At 42.3% G+C, this 18,820-nt stretch overlaps 1 protein-coding gene across 2 annotated transcripts in view; it reads left to right on the forward strand.

Annotated features, from left to right (window-relative positions):
• The first annotated feature begins 2,032 nt into the window (after positions 1 to 2,032).
• myo1d (myosin 1D) overlaps positions 2,033 to 18,820 on the forward strand; it is an 88,402-nt gene continuing 71,614 nt past the window's right edge. The window contains exons 1-2 of one of the 2 annotated variants that reach the window (XM_072712470.1): positions 2,033 to 2,249; positions 2,589 to 2,690. In XM_072712470.1, the coding sequence (XP_072568571.1) occupies positions 2,596 to 2,690 (95 nt within the window). In that variant the 5' untranslated portion in view covers positions 2,033 to 2,249; positions 2,589 to 2,595. The remainder of the gene's footprint in view (positions 2,250 to 2,588; positions 2,691 to 18,820) is intronic. The other variant, XM_072712471.1, reaches the window with a different exon arrangement.

Here is an 18,820-nt window from a genome sequence, read left to right on the forward strand (position 1 = left end):
CTGACAGGTTACAGTGCAAACCACTCCACCACCCCAAAGAGCAGACTGTTTTTATATAACAGCAGAATGGCACAGTTATATAAATATGACTGTTTATGCTTTATGCAAGTGCTTTCTTGTACAAACGTACATTTGCATGCACATTTCAAAATGACAAATATTGTTTTGTTTATTGTTTTTTACTGTGTGTAAAGAGAATATTGTTATTCATTTTATGTTACTGATGAAATGCAGACATGTTCCACAGCGGTATGTAAAATGGTTCCAAAGGGTGTTTTGTGGCTGTGTGTGCATCTCTCACATAGATTTTAATGCCCCCCCCCCCACCCACACACCTTTTATCTGGGTCTCTGAGTGGAATAATACGTATACTTTGCATGCTGATATTCTTTTATGTCCTTCTTTTCATTCTTAAACTAGTTAAGCTCATGAGGTCAGGGACGCCACTACAGATTTTGGGCCCCATGAAAGCATATCATGCTGGGCCCCCAACCCAGACAAATGCAAAGTGCCCCAAATTGTTTAGAGCCCCTGTCAATTATGGTCCTTGGAATCACCCTACCCCTTCCCCCACCCCTTACGGAAAAGAAAAAGGAAAAAAAAAACTTTTCCATTTTAGCCATACTATTGATTATCCCACATCAGTAACAAATATGCACATGTACAGTATCTCACAGTTAATAATGGGCATGGATTAAAAATAGAGCACATGAAACCATACAGCCGACACTCCCTTTATTATATAACCGTCAGCTGGTGCTAATTGCAACAAGGTGACAAATTGTTTCGACTTTTTGATTGGGGAACCAAAATTAGACGTTATTTAACGTCATTCATACCAGATTGAGTCGTTAATTCGGTGAAAGCATATGTTTTTCTGGTTAAATTTGAACCATTTAACAATCGTTTTAAAAATTCATTTCACTTCAAAAGTGAAAACAGCATATCTGGGTCAGATCTTTTTCTTGTTCTTATTTTTTTTTTTTTACAATACACGCATTTTATTCTGTCATAAAATTAAAGTACATTGTATCAAAATAGGCCTATCTACTTTCGTACGATATTACACACTACACTGCTCCTAGGATCTGACGCTGGAGGATCTGTCTAGGGGTTCTGCTTCCTATGCTTTAAATACCTCCCCAAACCAGAATTTGACTAAATTTGTATGAGGACTTTTATATATAAATACTTAGCTGTGCGTATGTACAGCAGAAAGTAAACAACTATAATATATATAATGCTTTAAATTATATAGATTAAAATCTTTGCTGATATAGATAATATGTAGATCGATATATTTAATTATGCATCCCTCGCTGATGTATATTAACACTGACAAAAAACAGCTAGAGGAAAGAAAGTAATACTTCGTTTGTGGTTAATTAATACACAAGTAATAGCCTAATGCAATGTTATTCATGCCCCGTCAAGTAAAATGTTACCGAAATTTCTTATGAACAAGCTTTTATTATCCGCTCATTTTCTTAGAACTGCTGTTCCACCAGAAAGGATATCGCTGTTTGTGGGAGGAAATTCAGGCAAACACTGGGATAGCATGCAAACTACGCACGTAGAGCCGGGGCTGGAGTACTGTAAACAGTCCCGGACCTGGGAGGGTTTCCTTCTAGAACATCAATGACTTAAGTAAGTAGGACAAAAATACGAGTTTAGGCTGATTATTAAGCAGTTTATGTTTCTTTGGCGTTATTTATTTAGCATTTTCTTCTTAAAATCCGCTAGATGGCAGATCTGTCACATTCGAAAATAAAACCGTACCAGAAACCTAAATCACCTTGGAAGGGCATCCTGGTAAGACACGCATAACACTAATCTTAAAAAAGAAAAAAACAACAGGATCGCACACTTTGTCTATTGCTTATTCTGCACCACCTGCCGACTGCTGCCAGGTATCTTAATATAATCATCTGTGTGGGGTCAATAGTTATATTAGGGTTTCTGGAAGTTGGCATTTTGAGGGCTACGGCTATTCTGGGCAGTACGGTAAGCGCTGAAAGGTCCGCCTCTGGCCCAGGTGAGGTGGGGCATCGGCCGGCCGAGTAGAAGAGCGGAGTCCGCGCGCCCTGTCGCGTTAGTGGGGAAGGCGGCGGCGGACACAATAACGGCAAAGGGACACTTTTCATCGGAAATGATAATGAAACCATTCAGCTTCCATATATAGAACTGTTTTTACTTGTGGACCGAGTTTTGAAGTTGCCGAACTAATCAGGGAGCCGGGACTTGAAGCGGTTGGTTTCATTCTTGCAGTGTTTTCTGTTAAATGCATTTTCCAACCAACATCTTAGCTGAAAACAAGTGATAGTCATTTTATTATTCTTGCAGATGTCAAATATTATCAGGCATCGGGTTACTTATGAAGATGATAGTTATTGCCATCACTTAACGTTTTGCATCATTGTTGAATTTATAAATTATTAATAAAATTATTATCATTACTACTACAACTTCTGCCACCACCACCGTCACATCAACTACTCATCCTGATACAACTGTGTGGGAAGCTTTTCGATTTGTTTTGGATTTGTATAGAAAACCAGATATTACTTAATATAACGCTACATTCTCAGTAGCACTATGGCGGAGCATGAGAGTTTGGAGTTCGGCAAGGCGGACTTTGTGCTTCTTGACAACGTCTCTTTGGATGATTTCATGGCCAATCTCAAGCTCAGGTAAGTGCACCAGTTCATTATTTTGACCTACATCCCTGTAACTAGGGGCATCTCAGACATGGGGTACGTGTGCCTATAGGGTCTGGTGTTAAACTGCGGATTTGATCAGATTTGCATTTTAAATATTACGTGATCTATCACAATGCTGCTGTTTGTTCATATTCTTATGATGGATTGGAATCATCCTCGATATGCAACAAGTGCTACGTTGTCTGAAAGTAACAAAGGTTATGTTTTGGTGTTCTGGCAAAGTTCTACTAGTCAGCTGCATTGCGTGTTGTTTAAATTTGCCACTATATTTATTAATTCTTAATTGTATACACAGTTTTATAGCCGTAACATTAGTTTAATAGCAGTAAGAGTTTTAGATTGGTAACATTAAACTTTGCGTGAGCGTTTACACGTACCGTTCACAATTATGCAAAAAGACACACCGATATCAAGACGAGTTTTTCTTTTCTTTATTTTATTATGTCCAACAATATAAAGAGATGACTATAAATGGTGAGATGTCAGTGTTTGAGTTGTGCATTCCTCGCATGGTCCTTGCTGCACCTGTGAAACCGGTGCCCTGATATGCAGGGCGTGGAGCCCGTTGGAATTTCCGTTCACTTTTGTGAGCATCATTCCAATCGTCTGAGCTAAACCCAGTCAATCTTTTCACTGCTATTTGGTAAAATATAAAGTATCTTTACTGTCGTCTCAGGCTCTCAGCTCCTTGACGCATGTTTGCCCTGTGATGAAAATTCGTTGCTATTGGGCGTAGTGCCATATCCTAAACAAATTAACATAATGCATGAAATGTTAGTTGAAAGGGATACCTTTGTATTGCATGCATATTAAAAGCATATTTGGATTATCAGTGTATAAAGACTGAAGAGACATAGTATCTATAGCTTATTTCTGTTTGGGGTTCTGTAGCATTTGTATTTACCACATAGATTCAGGGGGTTGGTAATTGCAATGTTTTTTTGTATTCAAATTGTTTCGTTGAAACCTAAACAGATCAGCCACTGGCTTGTCTTTGTTGCACACACCCTGATGATTTGGTATCATTAGCTGTTATGGCATAGAAGAGGTCATATCAATTGGAGACAAGGGGGACTGAAATGAGCTAATCTGTGCAGTGCGAGCTAAACGTTCACTAGCAAGCAAATCATCCTTCTGTCCTCAGCAGCCCAAGGCAACATGTAACAGTGCCGAGGCACCAGCATGTCTAAAACGATGGAAAGTGCCAGCTTATTGGTGAAATATTCTATACACTGATGGTATAGAGACGTGGAGTAGTAAGGGACAGCAGGGGGCGTAGTGCTTAAAGGCATTCCAGGGAGCTTGGGCATTTCTGAATTCCTGCCTCTTGTTGGTTTCCTGTCTTTCTTGCTTTTGTGTAATTTGTAATGGAATGTAGAAAGCAGCCCCGTCTCTGTAATGACTAACAATGCCGGCTGATCTGGTGTGACGCAGGGGTGTCAGCCTTTTCATTTGCTATTTGTGTCTTTGTATTTTGCAACAGCTGCATTTTAATCATGTCTAATCTGTATGCTGTTAGTAATAACAGTAGTAACTCTAAAGCATTACAAGTTTTACAAGTTACAAGTCTGTCATCTTAATATTTCTTTGTGACAAATACAGGTAACTATTGCACTTGCTTATGCAGCCTTGCCAATTTATTTAAATAAAAAAACACAAATATTGACATTCTGGCCTGAGATGGACTAGAATCCATCCCAGTGTATTCTGTTGTTGTAATGCATCCTGGCATAGTCTCCAAACTTACAACGCCCCTGTATTGAATAAGTGGTTATGGAACACAGATACATGGCCAGATGTTGACACATGTTCAATATCTGGCTAGCACAACAGATACTATTCATGTTATCCATGTGGTTGGGAGGTAATTCTTGTTCATCTTTTACTGGGAACAAGGCTTGCAGGGTATTAAAACATATTTAATTGGAAAGTAAAGCTAATCATGTTTTGATTCTGGGTTTTGCCCTGCTAATAATGAATAAGGCTGAAGTTTGTCGACATCAAAATATTTTGGTGTGCCCACTTCCCTAGCAGCTGGAACACACGTCATCGCTGGTGTTACCGCGGCAGCCAGTGCAGTGGCTGTTTACGCAGGGTGTGACCTGCTGCTTCACCGTGCCTCTGTGCTCACCCACCGGGAAGGGGAAGGGAAGAGGCGCTGAATGGGGGGGGGTCTGGGAAACACGTCTCAGTGGCATGTGCGTCTCTGTAGATTATTCGCTATTTCGGCTTCCTTTTATGAAACTGAGATGCATTCAGTTGACTGAATTGGCACATCTGCATGCTTTTTAATTCACCCTAACTGTGTACTATCCAAATTAATGCCTGGACCCTGTCTGGATAAAATTTTGGAGAATTATGACCAGGGTTTAAATATCGATGGAGCCAAGCTCCGCCTCTTTATGCCCAAACCCCGCCTTTCCAGATAGCAGCTCCGCCTCATTATGCCCAAACCCCGCCTTTCCGGATAGCAGCTCCGTCTCCATCAACATGAACCTTTTTTTCTAAATGTGCCAAAATTCAGTGAAAGATTCAAAGTAAACGGTTTAATAAAAAGTAAGTTTTGTGCTTAAAAAATGTTTTTTTCATCAGCTCTAATGTCACTTTTCATTAGCAGCTCTGGCCAGACATTTATTTCATGAGTGGATGAGAGATTCCTAAATGGCGCCTTGATTTCTGTCCGGTGTTTTTGTATTTTATTTCGTATTTTATTACTGTACCTGTGCCAAAGCTTCTCTTACATATCTTAGCTCTAGCAGTGTAGCTAGTAAGAAGTAATCTGTGAATAATTTGATATTTAAATGCATTTTCACTGAGACATTACAAATAAATATTACTAATAGTGATCGATGAGCTATTTTAGTGCACTTTTAAGTAACACTTACATATTATATTTTAAAAAATCAAGTAGTATTTAGCCACGCCATTTGCACAATACCCATATGGAGTAAAAATAACTTTTTGATTTATTTGATTTAACTTTTTTATATATTTGACTTTATTTTGCATTTCTTTAAAGTGGTAATACAGCATACCAACAAATGCGCATATTGCATCATAAATACATGTGATAATTAATAAACTAATGCAGACCGGCTTATTCAGGAAGCCCCCACCCCATACCTCACAGGGCTCCCGCTCCTCTCTGATTCTGATTTAACCCCGCATTGTAACCCTCTTAGTAACAACAGTTAACAAGTAACTCTAATGCTGAAGCAGAGTAACGCATGCGGCACTTGATGATGTCCATTCCACTCTGTAACCTGTGATTTAGTCTGATCAGGAAATATAAAGATGCGTATGGGATGATGGTGTGATGTCCTGTTATCTCAGTTTGCCTGTACAGTACGCTTGCATGATATTTTGAAAAATAGTTAAAAGCACCAAGGGAAGCATTAAAAGTAATTGATGCAACTGTTTACATTTGAAAAAAAATTGGCAGTGTTACTGTTGTTTGTCTTAAATATGGTAAATAGCATAAAAAAAATACTAGAGTTTATACTTCGGTTTATAACAATGATGTTATTGATCTTGTGTAGTGCATAATAAAGCAGCACAATGTTTTTGAGATGGAAAAAATTGTTGTGGAGGGAAAAGAGCAAATGAAATGAACACCTATATGGGGAAAGTCGGCCTGGTACATTTACGCACTGTACTTCACTGATGATTCTCTGCAGTCATATTCAATACCCAGTATGTCCTATGACTGTTTGACTGTGGCTAGATGCTCCTGCTTATTCCCCAGAGCTATCAATGTGGCCTCTTTCGAACCTCTGCCGAATAGTACAGAATGACTGTTGCTGTACTTTGGTCATTCCGGATAACATTTTCCACTGGATACTGGATGACTGTGACTTTTGCTCTGCTGCTATTAAAATGTAAGCCAGGTCTTACTGTAATGCCAATATTTAACAGTTCGTTTTATTTCTCTCCTCTGAAAGAACAGCTGGTACTTTGTACATGCTGTTGATCTAGATCCTGCATATCTGAAGAGAGTCTTTTTTTAAGAGACCTGTTTTTAATTTCTCTTAAGGTACCAATTATACCTTGTTTTATAGAGCTGCGAACTATATAATTAGAAATGATTATTTTTCTTTCCTAGAGAAACATCTTATTGTCTAAGTAACTTCACATTGCTATAATAAACACACTATATTTTAAAGTAGGTGGCACACTAGTATAAATCTATATAAATAGCAGCAGTATAAAAACATATGTCACCATCATCTAAAACAAACTACACACAAAGAGGGAAAAAACCCAGTATCCATCCATTCAGAGGACAGAGATAGAATACACACTTAGAGGACAATGTGCAACACACACAGTATGCCTAATTACTGGGGTATAACAATCTTATCTATTGTTGGGCCACTTCCTTGTTGGTGGTAAGGAATTCACATGGTGTAAAGCAAACAGGGTTAGTTTCTGCTGGATTTCACAGAATCTGTATGCCCTGGGTTCTGGTAATAGATGTTAGGCCAAGGCATGAGGAAATCCTATCAAATCAGCCTTAGTTTGTTAGTATTACCCTACAGCAGGGGTGTCAAACTCCAGTCCTGGGGGGCCGGAGCCCTGTGTAGCTTTACTTCTTTCCTATTCTACCACAAATCATTCAGCTCAATAGCTGTGTAGTAATTAGCACAAGGAGTTGAATCAGGTGTGTTAGACGAGGGTAAACCAAAAACTGTGCAGGGTTCTGACCCCCCAGGACTGGAGTCTGACACCCCTGCCCTACAGTGTAAATAATAGTCACAGGACTGATCAAAACAGGCTGCCTTCAACCTGGGCACATCATTGACCAGTTAATCCGAGGAGAAAATGTAATGGAGGCATTCAGCTATTTAGGGAAATCTTGTGTTCTTGTCTGGTTGAAGCTGTCATTGGGACCAAGAGGCACATCTACATCCAGTTCACTGCTAGCTAGATTGTTTCCTGTTTCTTCGCTTTCCATTATGGACAGTCATCTATTCACACTGATGCTGTGGTTAGCATGGGCGGCCCAGACCTCCACAGACAGGGGCTCGAGTCTCCGCCTTGGCTCTATGTGAGTGCAGTGTGCATGGACTTCCTCCAGATTCTCTCGTTTCACCCCCAAAGTCAGAAGTTTTGTTTTTAGCTAAGTATCAGGAAAGCATTGCTGGATTTCCTTAAGTATATCCTCAAGTATGTTTGTCCACTTGAGGTTTTTTTCCTTTGTGTCTGGTACCAGGTGCCATACCTTTGCAATAGAACCTGACACCTCAGTCATGTCTTAAAGTACATAACAGATTGGCGCTCTGTGTCTCTTGTTCCAGCTGCTCAAAAACTTGCTCACAGCTCTATCATGTGTCATGGCAACCGATGCCTATGCAGCCATTAAGAGCAAAACAGGCACAGGGGAAATCTTTGTGTGTGGCTCAGGTGGGGCACGTGAGGGGGAGGGGTGCGTGGAGGTCACGGTTAAGACCGTCTCTGCAAACAGCGTGTCTCTGCTGTGTGAGCTGCCCCTATCAACAGGCCTCTGTGTGCTGATGGTTTAACGCCCCATTGGCTAAAGCTAATGTGAAGGTGCAGCCATTATGGCCTGGGGCTCCCCCCCCCGCCCCCCCCTTGCCAGATCACCCAGTTTCCCTGCCCTTTGTCCCACCCTTGGTAGAATAAGAGAAAATGCAAGGGAACACTCTATTCTGAGAGAAGCCACCGGTCCCACATGGCCACAGCTAATTTTAGCTTTAAAATACAGAGTGCACTCTTATTAAATCTCTAAGAGTCCCTTATTAAAACTTTTCACTTTGTGGGTGCGCTGTTTCTTCAGGGCTTTGTGGGAAGTGTTTATAGCTAAAATGCTGGATTTTCACTTAGGTTTGTTTGCATGAGCTGCCTTCCCCTCAGTCCAAATGTATACAGACGCAAGAAGAACGTTGAATTGGACATAGCTTCGAGTGTTCAGATTAAGGGAGTCAGAATTATAACGGAAAGCAAGAATAAAATTTAAAATAAAATATAATTGTGTATGTATCTGTGTATAATATATATGTGTGTGTGTGTGTGTGTAATTACATATGCATGTCTATTTATTTATTTACCTATGCATTGTATGTATGTATTTATTTATTTATTTTGTAAGATTAGCCCTTGTGCTGCATTTAGTAATTATCATTCATGTGTTATTCACTGTATGTCATGAGGAATGCAAAATAAGGCAGTAAGTCCTTGGGACCCACTGAATTGGAGATTTTTTTTTCGGGGGGGAGGGGTTACTGCTAGTTGACTTAGACTGTAAATGAGACTGTGACAGTGCAGTCTGTGCTGCCCCTAGCCTCCCTGTTCTCTATAGTTTCAGTGCCCCATTTCATCAGAGCCTACTAAGATGGTCTAGGCCCAAAAAAGAGGAGAAAAGTCTTACTAAGGCTGAAAAAATGTCTCTTCCCCCAAAGGGACCTTCATATGGACAAATTTTTAAAAACAGTTCCTTTTCTCCCTCTCTCTTGCAATGAAAAGGCCAGTCTTGCCACAGGAATTTCCACACAGCCCCCTGTAATCTGAAACGCATTACCAGCCTTGCATAAACAAGCCCGTGTTCTTGAGACGAGCCTTTTTCCTAAAATAAGCACGCCGCCACGCAGACGTCTCCCTCGTTGACTGTGTTCCTTGGCTGACGGGCACGTGCCGGCCGTTCTCGTTTTGGCCCATGCTGTGTTGTCTCTCCTCTCCATTTCATCCTTACCTGTTCTCTGAACTTGTTCTTTACCCCCTTCCCCCACTTTCGCCATTGACAGCCATCTCCACCGCACAACAAACCGGCTTAGACCGTTTCCATAAAAGGCATCAAGTAGCTGCTTTAGCATTAGCACTAGCCGCACTAGCATCAGTTAGCTGTTCCTATCTCTCCATCCACATAGGAACCTCATATACTGACAGACTGCTGGTCAAAAACCGGAAGTTAATTACTGGATTGTCTGGCAGTTTGGGCACATGGAACATTGATTCCTCACTGGTATGGGTTCCACGCTCATGTGCTTATTCTGCTTTTGCTTTAAATGTGTGTGGTTTTCCTGGAGATTTCTACAGTGCAGACATGCAAACATCTCCGTAGCTGAAGCATTACACCGTTTCCCGGGACATGCTTAGGCTCAGTTTCTCTGTGCGCATTTTTTTCTGTGGTCTATAAAGTTTTGGATACAAAAGAGGTGGTCTTTCCCAGAACACAATGATCTTTCTGTCTGCTGACTGGACTGCCTTTGTATTGTTGTGGTCCGCCCTGTGGTACTCATAGACGTAGGGCCTCAGTCCTCCTTTTGGTCTCCAATCTATCGGAGGCTGACCCGCCTTTTCCAGGCCCAGGGTGTGATTATTACGGCTCTTGTGCTGCCGTCATCCCAGCCCCGTTCCCCGCATGGTCCTCACTGACACGTTTCCACGACCAGTTACAGATGTTTCCTGAAATAGCCGCTGCGTAACGTCTGAGTTTGTTAGATGTTTTTTTTTTTTTGTTCTTTCCGGGCTGTCGTCGCATCTGTTCTTTTACTCTAAGTCGGTGTAAGTAATGGCCCAGAGTGTTAATGCGTGAGCTAGCTTATTGGACGGTGCCAGGGCCTAACTGAACACCCACACCTCCCTGAGCCTTTTTTGTTAAATCCTGGATCTCTGTCTGACAGTGCCCCCCACCCTTACTACCCCACCCCATAGCCTTCTTCCTGACTCCGATTAGTAAACAGTTTGAGCTCAGAGTGGGCAGGGCTTATTTGTTGCACGTAGCTCTGATCTCAGACAATAGAATGCCAGGACAAACAAAAGGAGCAGCCATCAGATTCTGTTAACCAGTAGGTTTATTTCTGGCTCTGGTTTCCCAAACATTCAGAGCTATTACACATGTACACACAAGGACACAGCCTGCATACTGCTTCCAGTGTACCACACTCTGTACCACAGTATCTACTGTGGAATTCTTCAAGTTCCTGGGTACCACCATTTCCCAGGACCTGAAATGGGAGACCGACATCTCCTCCATCCTCAAAAAGGCCCAGCAGAGGATGTACTTCTTGAGACAACTGAGGAAGTACAGTCTTCCACAGGAGCTGCTGATCCAATTCTGCACTGCAGTCATTGAGTCTGTCCTCTGCCCCTCCATCACAGTCTGGTATGGAGCAGCCACTAAGCAGGACAGGAACAGACTGCAGTGGACTGTACGGACAGCAGGAAAAATCATCGGTGCCCCCCTGCCCTCCATCCAGGACTTGTACGGCTCAAGGACTAGGAAACGGGCAGATAAAATCATTTCAGATCCGTCACACCCTGGACACAATCTCTTCCAGCTCCTCCCCTCTGGCAGACGCTACACAACTCTGTACACAAAAACCACCAGACATAGGAGCAGCTTCTTCCCTCAGGCCATCACCCTGATAAACAGCTAAGCTGTCACCTGCCTTATGTCAATTTCCCCCCTGTTTGTTCTCTACCTCACACCTTAATTGCACAATGTTACCCACATGTGTATATGTATACTACAGTATTTATAATTTTTCACATTTGTATTTCTTGTATAGTGTAATTTATTGTTTGTATAGTGTCGCTTATTGTCTGTGTATGAGAGTCTCAAGCTGCCGGAAACAAATTCCTTGTGTGCCCCAGCACACTTGGCGAAAAAAAGCTGATTCTGATTCTGATCTATTCCGCTGTGATGCAGGCCCATTAGTAAAGCGCTGGCTATAGATGTGTAGACATTTTGTGGGTGTGTCAGAATATTTCAGGCAGTAGCTTGCCTGTGTGCAGCTGACGATGGAATGATCTGGTGACCGGAAGGCAAGTTTACTGCTGGGACTCCACCTCTTTATCTTCCTGAAGAGGAAGATCAAAACAAGATGATTCAGGTTTATCAGATGCGGGCAGACGGCATTGAGTTCAGAGATGGGTGGTATTTACTTTGGGAGTAGGATTGTTTTAAGATTCTTTATCCCTTGGAATTTTTTGATCCCCTTGGATTGGGATTGTTGTAAAGGCAAAAAAAATAAATACTGGAAGCCACAACATGGTTGACTACTAACTTGTGGACCTGTGTGATTCGCCTGATAGAGACGGTTTAAGAAACATGACTGTGAGGTTTTTTCACCTGAAATCAGATGGAGGTTTAAGGGCAGCCAGGCTTGCACCTTGTTCTAAGGTATGCTTTATGTCTGGAGTACAAATAAGGAATTCCATTTGATGCGCTGAACTAAAATGTACATAGATGTTAGACGGTCAGCCTCATTGACATTAGGGTACATTGGCTAAATAATGACAATGCACAGAGGCTGAGTTCTGGCACTATTGTCTCACGCCTACTGGGCTGGAGGTTTGAATCCTGCCTTCCTTCTGAGTGTGAAGAGTTGACATGTTCTCGCATTATTGTGACTGTCTCCTTCAGGTACTTCAGTTTTCTCACACAGGTCTCACTGGCCAATGGACAATCATCCCATCCAGGGTGTATCCCTGCCGTGTGCCCCGTGATGGACTGGCATCCCATCCAGGGTGTATCCCAGCCATGTGCCCCGTGATGGACTGGGATAGGGTGACCCTGACTAGGGTGGCAGTTAGAATTTTAACACATAATACATTTGAAAATAGTCTACAGTGATCCCCCGCTATATCGCGGATTTCTCCCCGACGCGTCACAGTTCTCTGCGTATCGTGTACCTTGCTTGTGATCCGATTGTTTTCGTTTTGTTTTAAGCCCTACGACGGCTCCCAAGCGTCCTGCATCTTCTAAGCCTTCTGGTAGTAGTGAGCCTAAGCGCCAGCACCATTCAGCAGAAGGTAAAACTCGGGAAGGAAAGCTTTACACGGACGTCGCTCACCATTATGGCTTGAATGAATCGATGGTACGATACACCAAGAAGGATGAAAAGAATATATACGAGCCATATATGTTTTTATTTTTATATATTCCATTATGTATACAGAGAGAGAGGTGTGTGTGTGTGTGTGTGTGTGTGTGTGTTTTATTTATTTATTTATTTATTTATTTATTTATATATATATATATATATATATATATATATATATATATATATATATATATATATATATATATATATATATATATATATATATATATATATATATATATATATATATATATACACACACACACACACACATACACTACATATTATTATTATTATTATTATTATTATTATTATTATTATGTTACTCGTATCCTTACCCTACATCCACATATATGTGTTTTAATAAGTCCACATGTGTTTAAAGCGTGTGGGAGAGGTATTTTAAGGCTTGAACTATAAAAAAAAAAAAAATGTTTATATGGTCTTTCTATATCGCGGATTTTCACCTATTGCTGATGGGTCTGGAACGCATCTTCCGCGATAGGCGGGGATCACTGTACTCTGCTTTCACAACTGCTCTTACACTGGATTAAAGGATTTTTAAGAATTTTAAAAATATATTTGAGTTAGGGCCAAGATCTGCACTGTTTCCAACTTGCAAAACATGTTTTTTTTTTTTAATTTTTAAATGCATGCTGGTGCTATTGCAGATTAGCTGCAATCCTGCCACCATGCCCCTCTCGAACTCTCAGATGGCTGTCTGTGTTTGTATTAGGTCAGACCACTAGGCCTTGCTGGGTGTTTCTGTACTCATAAGCGGTGAGTCATTTCTAACAAAAGCATCTGGTGAATATATGAAACTAGCCTGTCCATAAATTACCCTGCCTCCAACCGGAACTGTCACCCTTGCACTTACCATGCCTATGACCTTGTCACCTTCGACTCTGTCAGCGGATTTGACGGGGCTGTAATCATGATTGCACCAGCTGGACAGGAAACGACTTGGGAAAATCGTGAAGCACAGGCCAGCACTGGCACACCATGCCCTGTCCTGGTACATCAGCTCAAAATGAGCTATTGAGTCATGTTTAGCAGAACAAAAACATGTTGTATCTTGGCTGTGAACAGTAAGGGTTTCTGCCTCGTCATGCTGTGTTCATGCTCTGAGCTGTGCTCTGCTGTGTATGCAGTATGTCTTTCACATCAAGTTCTCCGTTCAGAACATCCAGGTGAACAGCTTCCTGTGAGACGTCACCGTCTTCAGAAGGTGTCTGATTGCTCATGTTGGGGCGTGGCATTGCAGTGGGAAAGTCACATTTTAATTGGCAGTTGTGATTGAAAACAATTTGGATTGTTTTGCATCCCTTGACTGTAGTGTGTGGATATCATGTTACTGTGTTTGATTTCAATCTGCTGTTTGTTTATTGAATGGAAAATTTGGAGAGATTCGATGTTGAAATTGCGTGCTGTATTGACGCGCTTGTTTGCAGAGGAAATAAGAATTGGGAATGTGTCAATATCAGTGTTCACCAATCTGGTCCTCAGGAACCCGCTGGCAGACCACATTTTTGCTCCCTCCCAGACTGTCCACGTTTTTTTAATACTGGGAGGGAGGAAAAATGTGGACTGTTTGGGGGTCCCCAAGGACCGGGTTGGGAAACACTGGGTATAATTGGGTGGTTAAGGGGCTTAGTGGGTTTGGCATGGCAGCTGCCAGCTGACCTTAAACCCTCCTGGATTCACAGTGGTAATTGTTGTTCCCTCTCCTCCATCTTTAGTTGTGTCACAGGAACTTTATCAGATTATAGTGTCGATTTGCTTTTTCCTGTCTGTTTGCGAAGCTGTTCCTCGTGCTAATTGGTTTTTTTGGAATGTCTGTTTTTGCGGCACATGTTAAGTATTATGGAAACCACTGACGCCGTAAAAACGAAGACACCGTTAAAGGAAAGCAGACTTTGGAAGAAGACAAGCAGCTGTGGATGTCTCTGCATGCCATGATGACCTGGTCCTCATTTGCTCCCTCACTGCACTGTTACTGCCTGCGGAAGGGGATGAATTCCCCAGCTCTCTGCCTGCGTTTGTCTTAGCTTTCCTTGGGAACGCATGCAAACCGAAACTACGAATTGGAAATGGTACCAGGACACTTTCCACCACAGCTTGTGACCTAAGCTTGTCACTAAGCGCTGTCAGTGAACGGTGACCCTTAATGCTGTCGATCAGGATTGCTACCTAACTTGATGTCACTGCCAGGGCAGTGTGATGTTCAAGGTCTGCCAGAAAGATTTTAAAACCTGGCTTCAGCACGTCAACAGCAAGGCTTTGACCCAGGCGTGCTGCCTTCCTGCTTCCGCTCTTCTCGCTGTGAGGGTGTATTTCACAGAGATCCTTTGAACTCCCCGATCTCACCCAAACAAAGCTGGAAGCGCTGGGTGTGCCTGGCTGGCCATGTGCTGCACTGCAGCCTGCTCATAGATGGTCAGGCGATACTGTGCCTCTCGTAGCTGAGCTCTGGTCTCTACTTCTGCTTAGGAATTTGGGTTTTCCGTCAAGAATAGCAGATGAGCAGTGGCTGGATGTGTCAGCGGCAGGGCTAAATGGCAGATAGATGACTGTAAGGGGGCGTCGGGCTGGTGGCTTTGCTCTGTCCTGCCGGCGGGAGAGGAAGAGAGGGAGAGAGAGATGAAAACAGGTCAGATAAGTAATAGTTTTAAGGAATTAGGTGATGGGGAGGAAACTTGAAGGAGAAAATTAACGGAGTGGAGAAAATGCAAAGCTGAGAAGAATTTGGGGAATAAATTCAAGGAAGGAAGGGAGGGAGAGGGAGCGTGCCATCTAGCTGTGGACGACACCGGCTGTGCACCGCAGACGATAAGTGGGACCAGCTGTGGGAGGAAGTGTGTCTGGAAGGGCAGGAAATACACTGAGAGACTGGGCACCACCCTGGAGCAGCTTCCAGCTGGCCGGCTTCTGCTGGCGGCCCCAAGAGTGGAGGCTGCTCGCCTTGGGGAGCTTCTGTTTTCCCCGCCAGCCCTCGTCCTCGGCTTGCTCCCAGACTCCGTATCCAAATCCATATGCCTGTAAAGTTACGTAATTTTTAAAAGAAGACAGACTGCATCTGTTCCATCATATGGTTTGTCTTTCCTTTCTCACATGGGAAGGAGAGCCACAGAAAAGCAGGTGGATCTGCAGCTGGGTTCAGAGGCACGATGACCTTTGACTTTATCTGAGTACCGTTCTGGGTTTTATTGTCAAAGTAGAAGCACTAATAAACAAACAAGGGAACTGGGGTTTTTTTTCCCCCCAAGATTCTTGTGTCCACACAGTCAGAAAATATCATTTTCCTTTCATTTATTTTTCAGTTTAATGCTATATTCTCTGTACTTCTCTGTACCTCTGTACTCTGCCCCTGTAACTACAGATATCTTTATAACTTAGTCTTTGTTCTTGCTTTTATTAGCATTTGTAAAGAAGTCGAATAGGCCAGGATCATCTTTACCTGGTTTCTGAAACCCAAGCTGTAATGAATATTTGTATGGTTGGCTACACTGTCCGTTCGGCGTCCTCTCTGTTACAGCCCTGGTTGGGTCCCGTAGACTGAATCGCAGTTCTGACCTTTGCTGCGACCATCTGACGTGTCATTGTGTGCGGCCTGGCGAGGGCGGGCTGGGCAGGTAGTGGGGGAGGGGGGGGGTGAGCGAGCCAGCGGCACACAGGCTGCCGATTGAACACGCCAAACAATGGAGCGGGTGCCCAGCGGCATACTGCCTGGCCCCCAGCCACAAAGAGCCTTTTCATGAGCAGCGGGGGGCAGCCAGGCAGGCAGTGCCACCAGTAGCCCGGCCGCGTGTCGTCACTGGAGTGCGGTGGCCTCTCTCTGGGTCACCTGCCATCGCTTGAACGTGATCTCCTGGCACCTGCCTAAAAACGGAGATATTTCAAAATAGTTAAAAAAACAAATATTAGTCTCCTCAAATAATAATTTAATACCTGGCATGGTTTACATTTGCGGGGCTTTATGCGTGGGCTTCAGTATTAGGCTTCCCGCTTGAGACAATATGTTTGTTCACCTGCCAGCTGGTTCCCTGCTCATGTGTGCTGAAGCTGATTGCGGGCATGGGGGAATGGGGGTGGGGGTGGGGGGGTATCTGGGACGAGAGAGCACACTTACGAGAGGCACACTTGACGACGAATATAAGCCAGTTGACCTTCAGTTATTAATAACTATGTGCCAAATTAGTATTGTAGTAGGCTTTTCAGGTTTTTCGGTAATATGGAATACCGCGATATGCTCTGTGAAATTTATTATGGCTCCTGCTTGGCAGATTTTATCAGCAAAACTATATCACAGTGTTTGTTCTGTTGTAAATCGGAGGTTGCTTAATTCCTGTAGGATGTTAGGGTATGTAATATGCAGTTGTGTCCCTTTTTAGATAGTGCTGCTTTAAGAGTTCCCTTATGGACGCAGTTGAGTTTCTCTGCCCGGTGTCTGTGGCAAAACCTGTATGGTGACCTTTGTTCCAGCTTGGTGAAATAGGGCCCTTCAGTTAACGAGCCAATGACTTCAAATCACATAAAGCTCAAAGCAGTACAGAGATGGGAAATTTCTGAGAGCTAAGAAATAAGTTTGCTCCTTAAAATATTCATTGTTTCAGTTTATCATGGCCTGGTTTGTAATTTCTTAACTAAATGAGAACAAAAATCATGATGAATCAAAATTATTTAAAAGTTGAAAAATGACTTTGAATGATTTTTCATTTGGCAGTTGTCTCACCATCCATTTTCCAGACACATTTGTTGTAAAAGCCAAGAAAAATGACAATGAAAGTTGCTGATTTTAGTTTGAGATGAGTTAAACTGAGAGAGACTCTAAGTTGCAACTCCATAGAAGCTAACTGGGAGGTCAGCTAAAATCGTTATAACTTGTACCTTGAAGCAGCCAGGGTTGAGTCACTCTGGCTTGAAGTACAAAAGGAAGGCGATCAGGGGGTGTATGAGTCTTTTTTTGCGTTTAGCTTTTTTCCCCAAGTGTGTAGTAAAAAGGACACATAGTCAGAGAGTCTGCTTGGACCAGGGTCTGTCCTGGTCAAACTGGAACATCTTGTTGACCTTTCTTGGGGTTTCAGTTGTGAGCTGACGGCTGAATAGCGGGGAAGCACTCAGGGCTTGAGGTGACATTTGCGGTCTCATTCTTAGGTTTCACCACGCCCTTTAGCAACACGAGAATGACGATACCCCGGTGATGGGGGTGGTGTGCGGTTCAGCACGGTCACTGGTTCGAGCCCCTTGGTGTCAGCAGAATAGCCATATCCCTGGGTCCCTGAGTGTGGCCCTTTTCTGTATATATTAGTGCTGGGCGATATACCGGTTCATCCGGTATACCGGTTTTAATTTCCCTTACGGTATGAATGTTTCATAAACTGGCAAACCACAGGATGGCTGATGCACCAGCTGTAACACTTCAATAGGCAGCACATGGATCGCTGTGCAGAGTGTATTGAGAGGAGACCTGGGTTAACTTTGCATGCTTTTCTTACTAACTAACTACTAAAAAAACTAACTAACTACTGTATAACACAGCAATTCTCCATATATAACTGCTCCGCAATATGGGATTCGTAGCTACTGCTTCAGTCTGTGCCTGACAATTTGGATTACGTGTAAGATAATTAGGTCTGCAATTATTATATGCATATTGGTAAAGCAAAATTCTTAATGTTATTGATTTTATCACAGTAATAATTATTAAAATCATGCCAGTCAAGCAAACATGCTGTTATCAAGCTAAATATACGATAATAATCAACAAAGCATGTCTCTAACGATCTAAATATATGGTTATAATTAATAAAACATTTCTTTCTAACTAAATGTACATTATCTAATGAAACATGTCAGTGAAATAATTCTTATCAAGCTAAGTACAAGGTTATAATCAATAAAACGTCGCTATCGTGCTGAATATACATCTGTCTAATAAAACGAGTCTGTTATACTATCAAGCTAAATGTGAACGACTTTTGAAATAGCCCAGTTAATAAAAATGCATTTTTTAAAACATTTGTAAATGAATGTTATTGATGTGAACACTTGCTGCTGCAGCAAAGAAAAAAGTACATAAAAAAAAAAGGGATATTTTGTGAAACCGGCAGAATCTTCAATATCATGATACAAATTTTTTGTCATACTGCCCAGCACTATGTATGAGTACAATATATGTTAGAGACGCACCAATTGACTGGCCAGGAATCAGAATATTCAGCGTGCTTGATGTACGAATTGTATGTGCATAACATG

This window comes from Paramormyrops kingsleyae, chromosome 5, assembly GCF_048594095.1.
Source record: "Paramormyrops kingsleyae isolate MSU_618 chromosome 5, PKINGS_0.4, whole genome shotgun sequence".
In the NCBI taxonomy this organism is placed as follows: domain Eukaryota; kingdom Metazoa; phylum Chordata; class Actinopteri; order Osteoglossiformes; family Mormyridae; genus Paramormyrops; species Paramormyrops kingsleyae.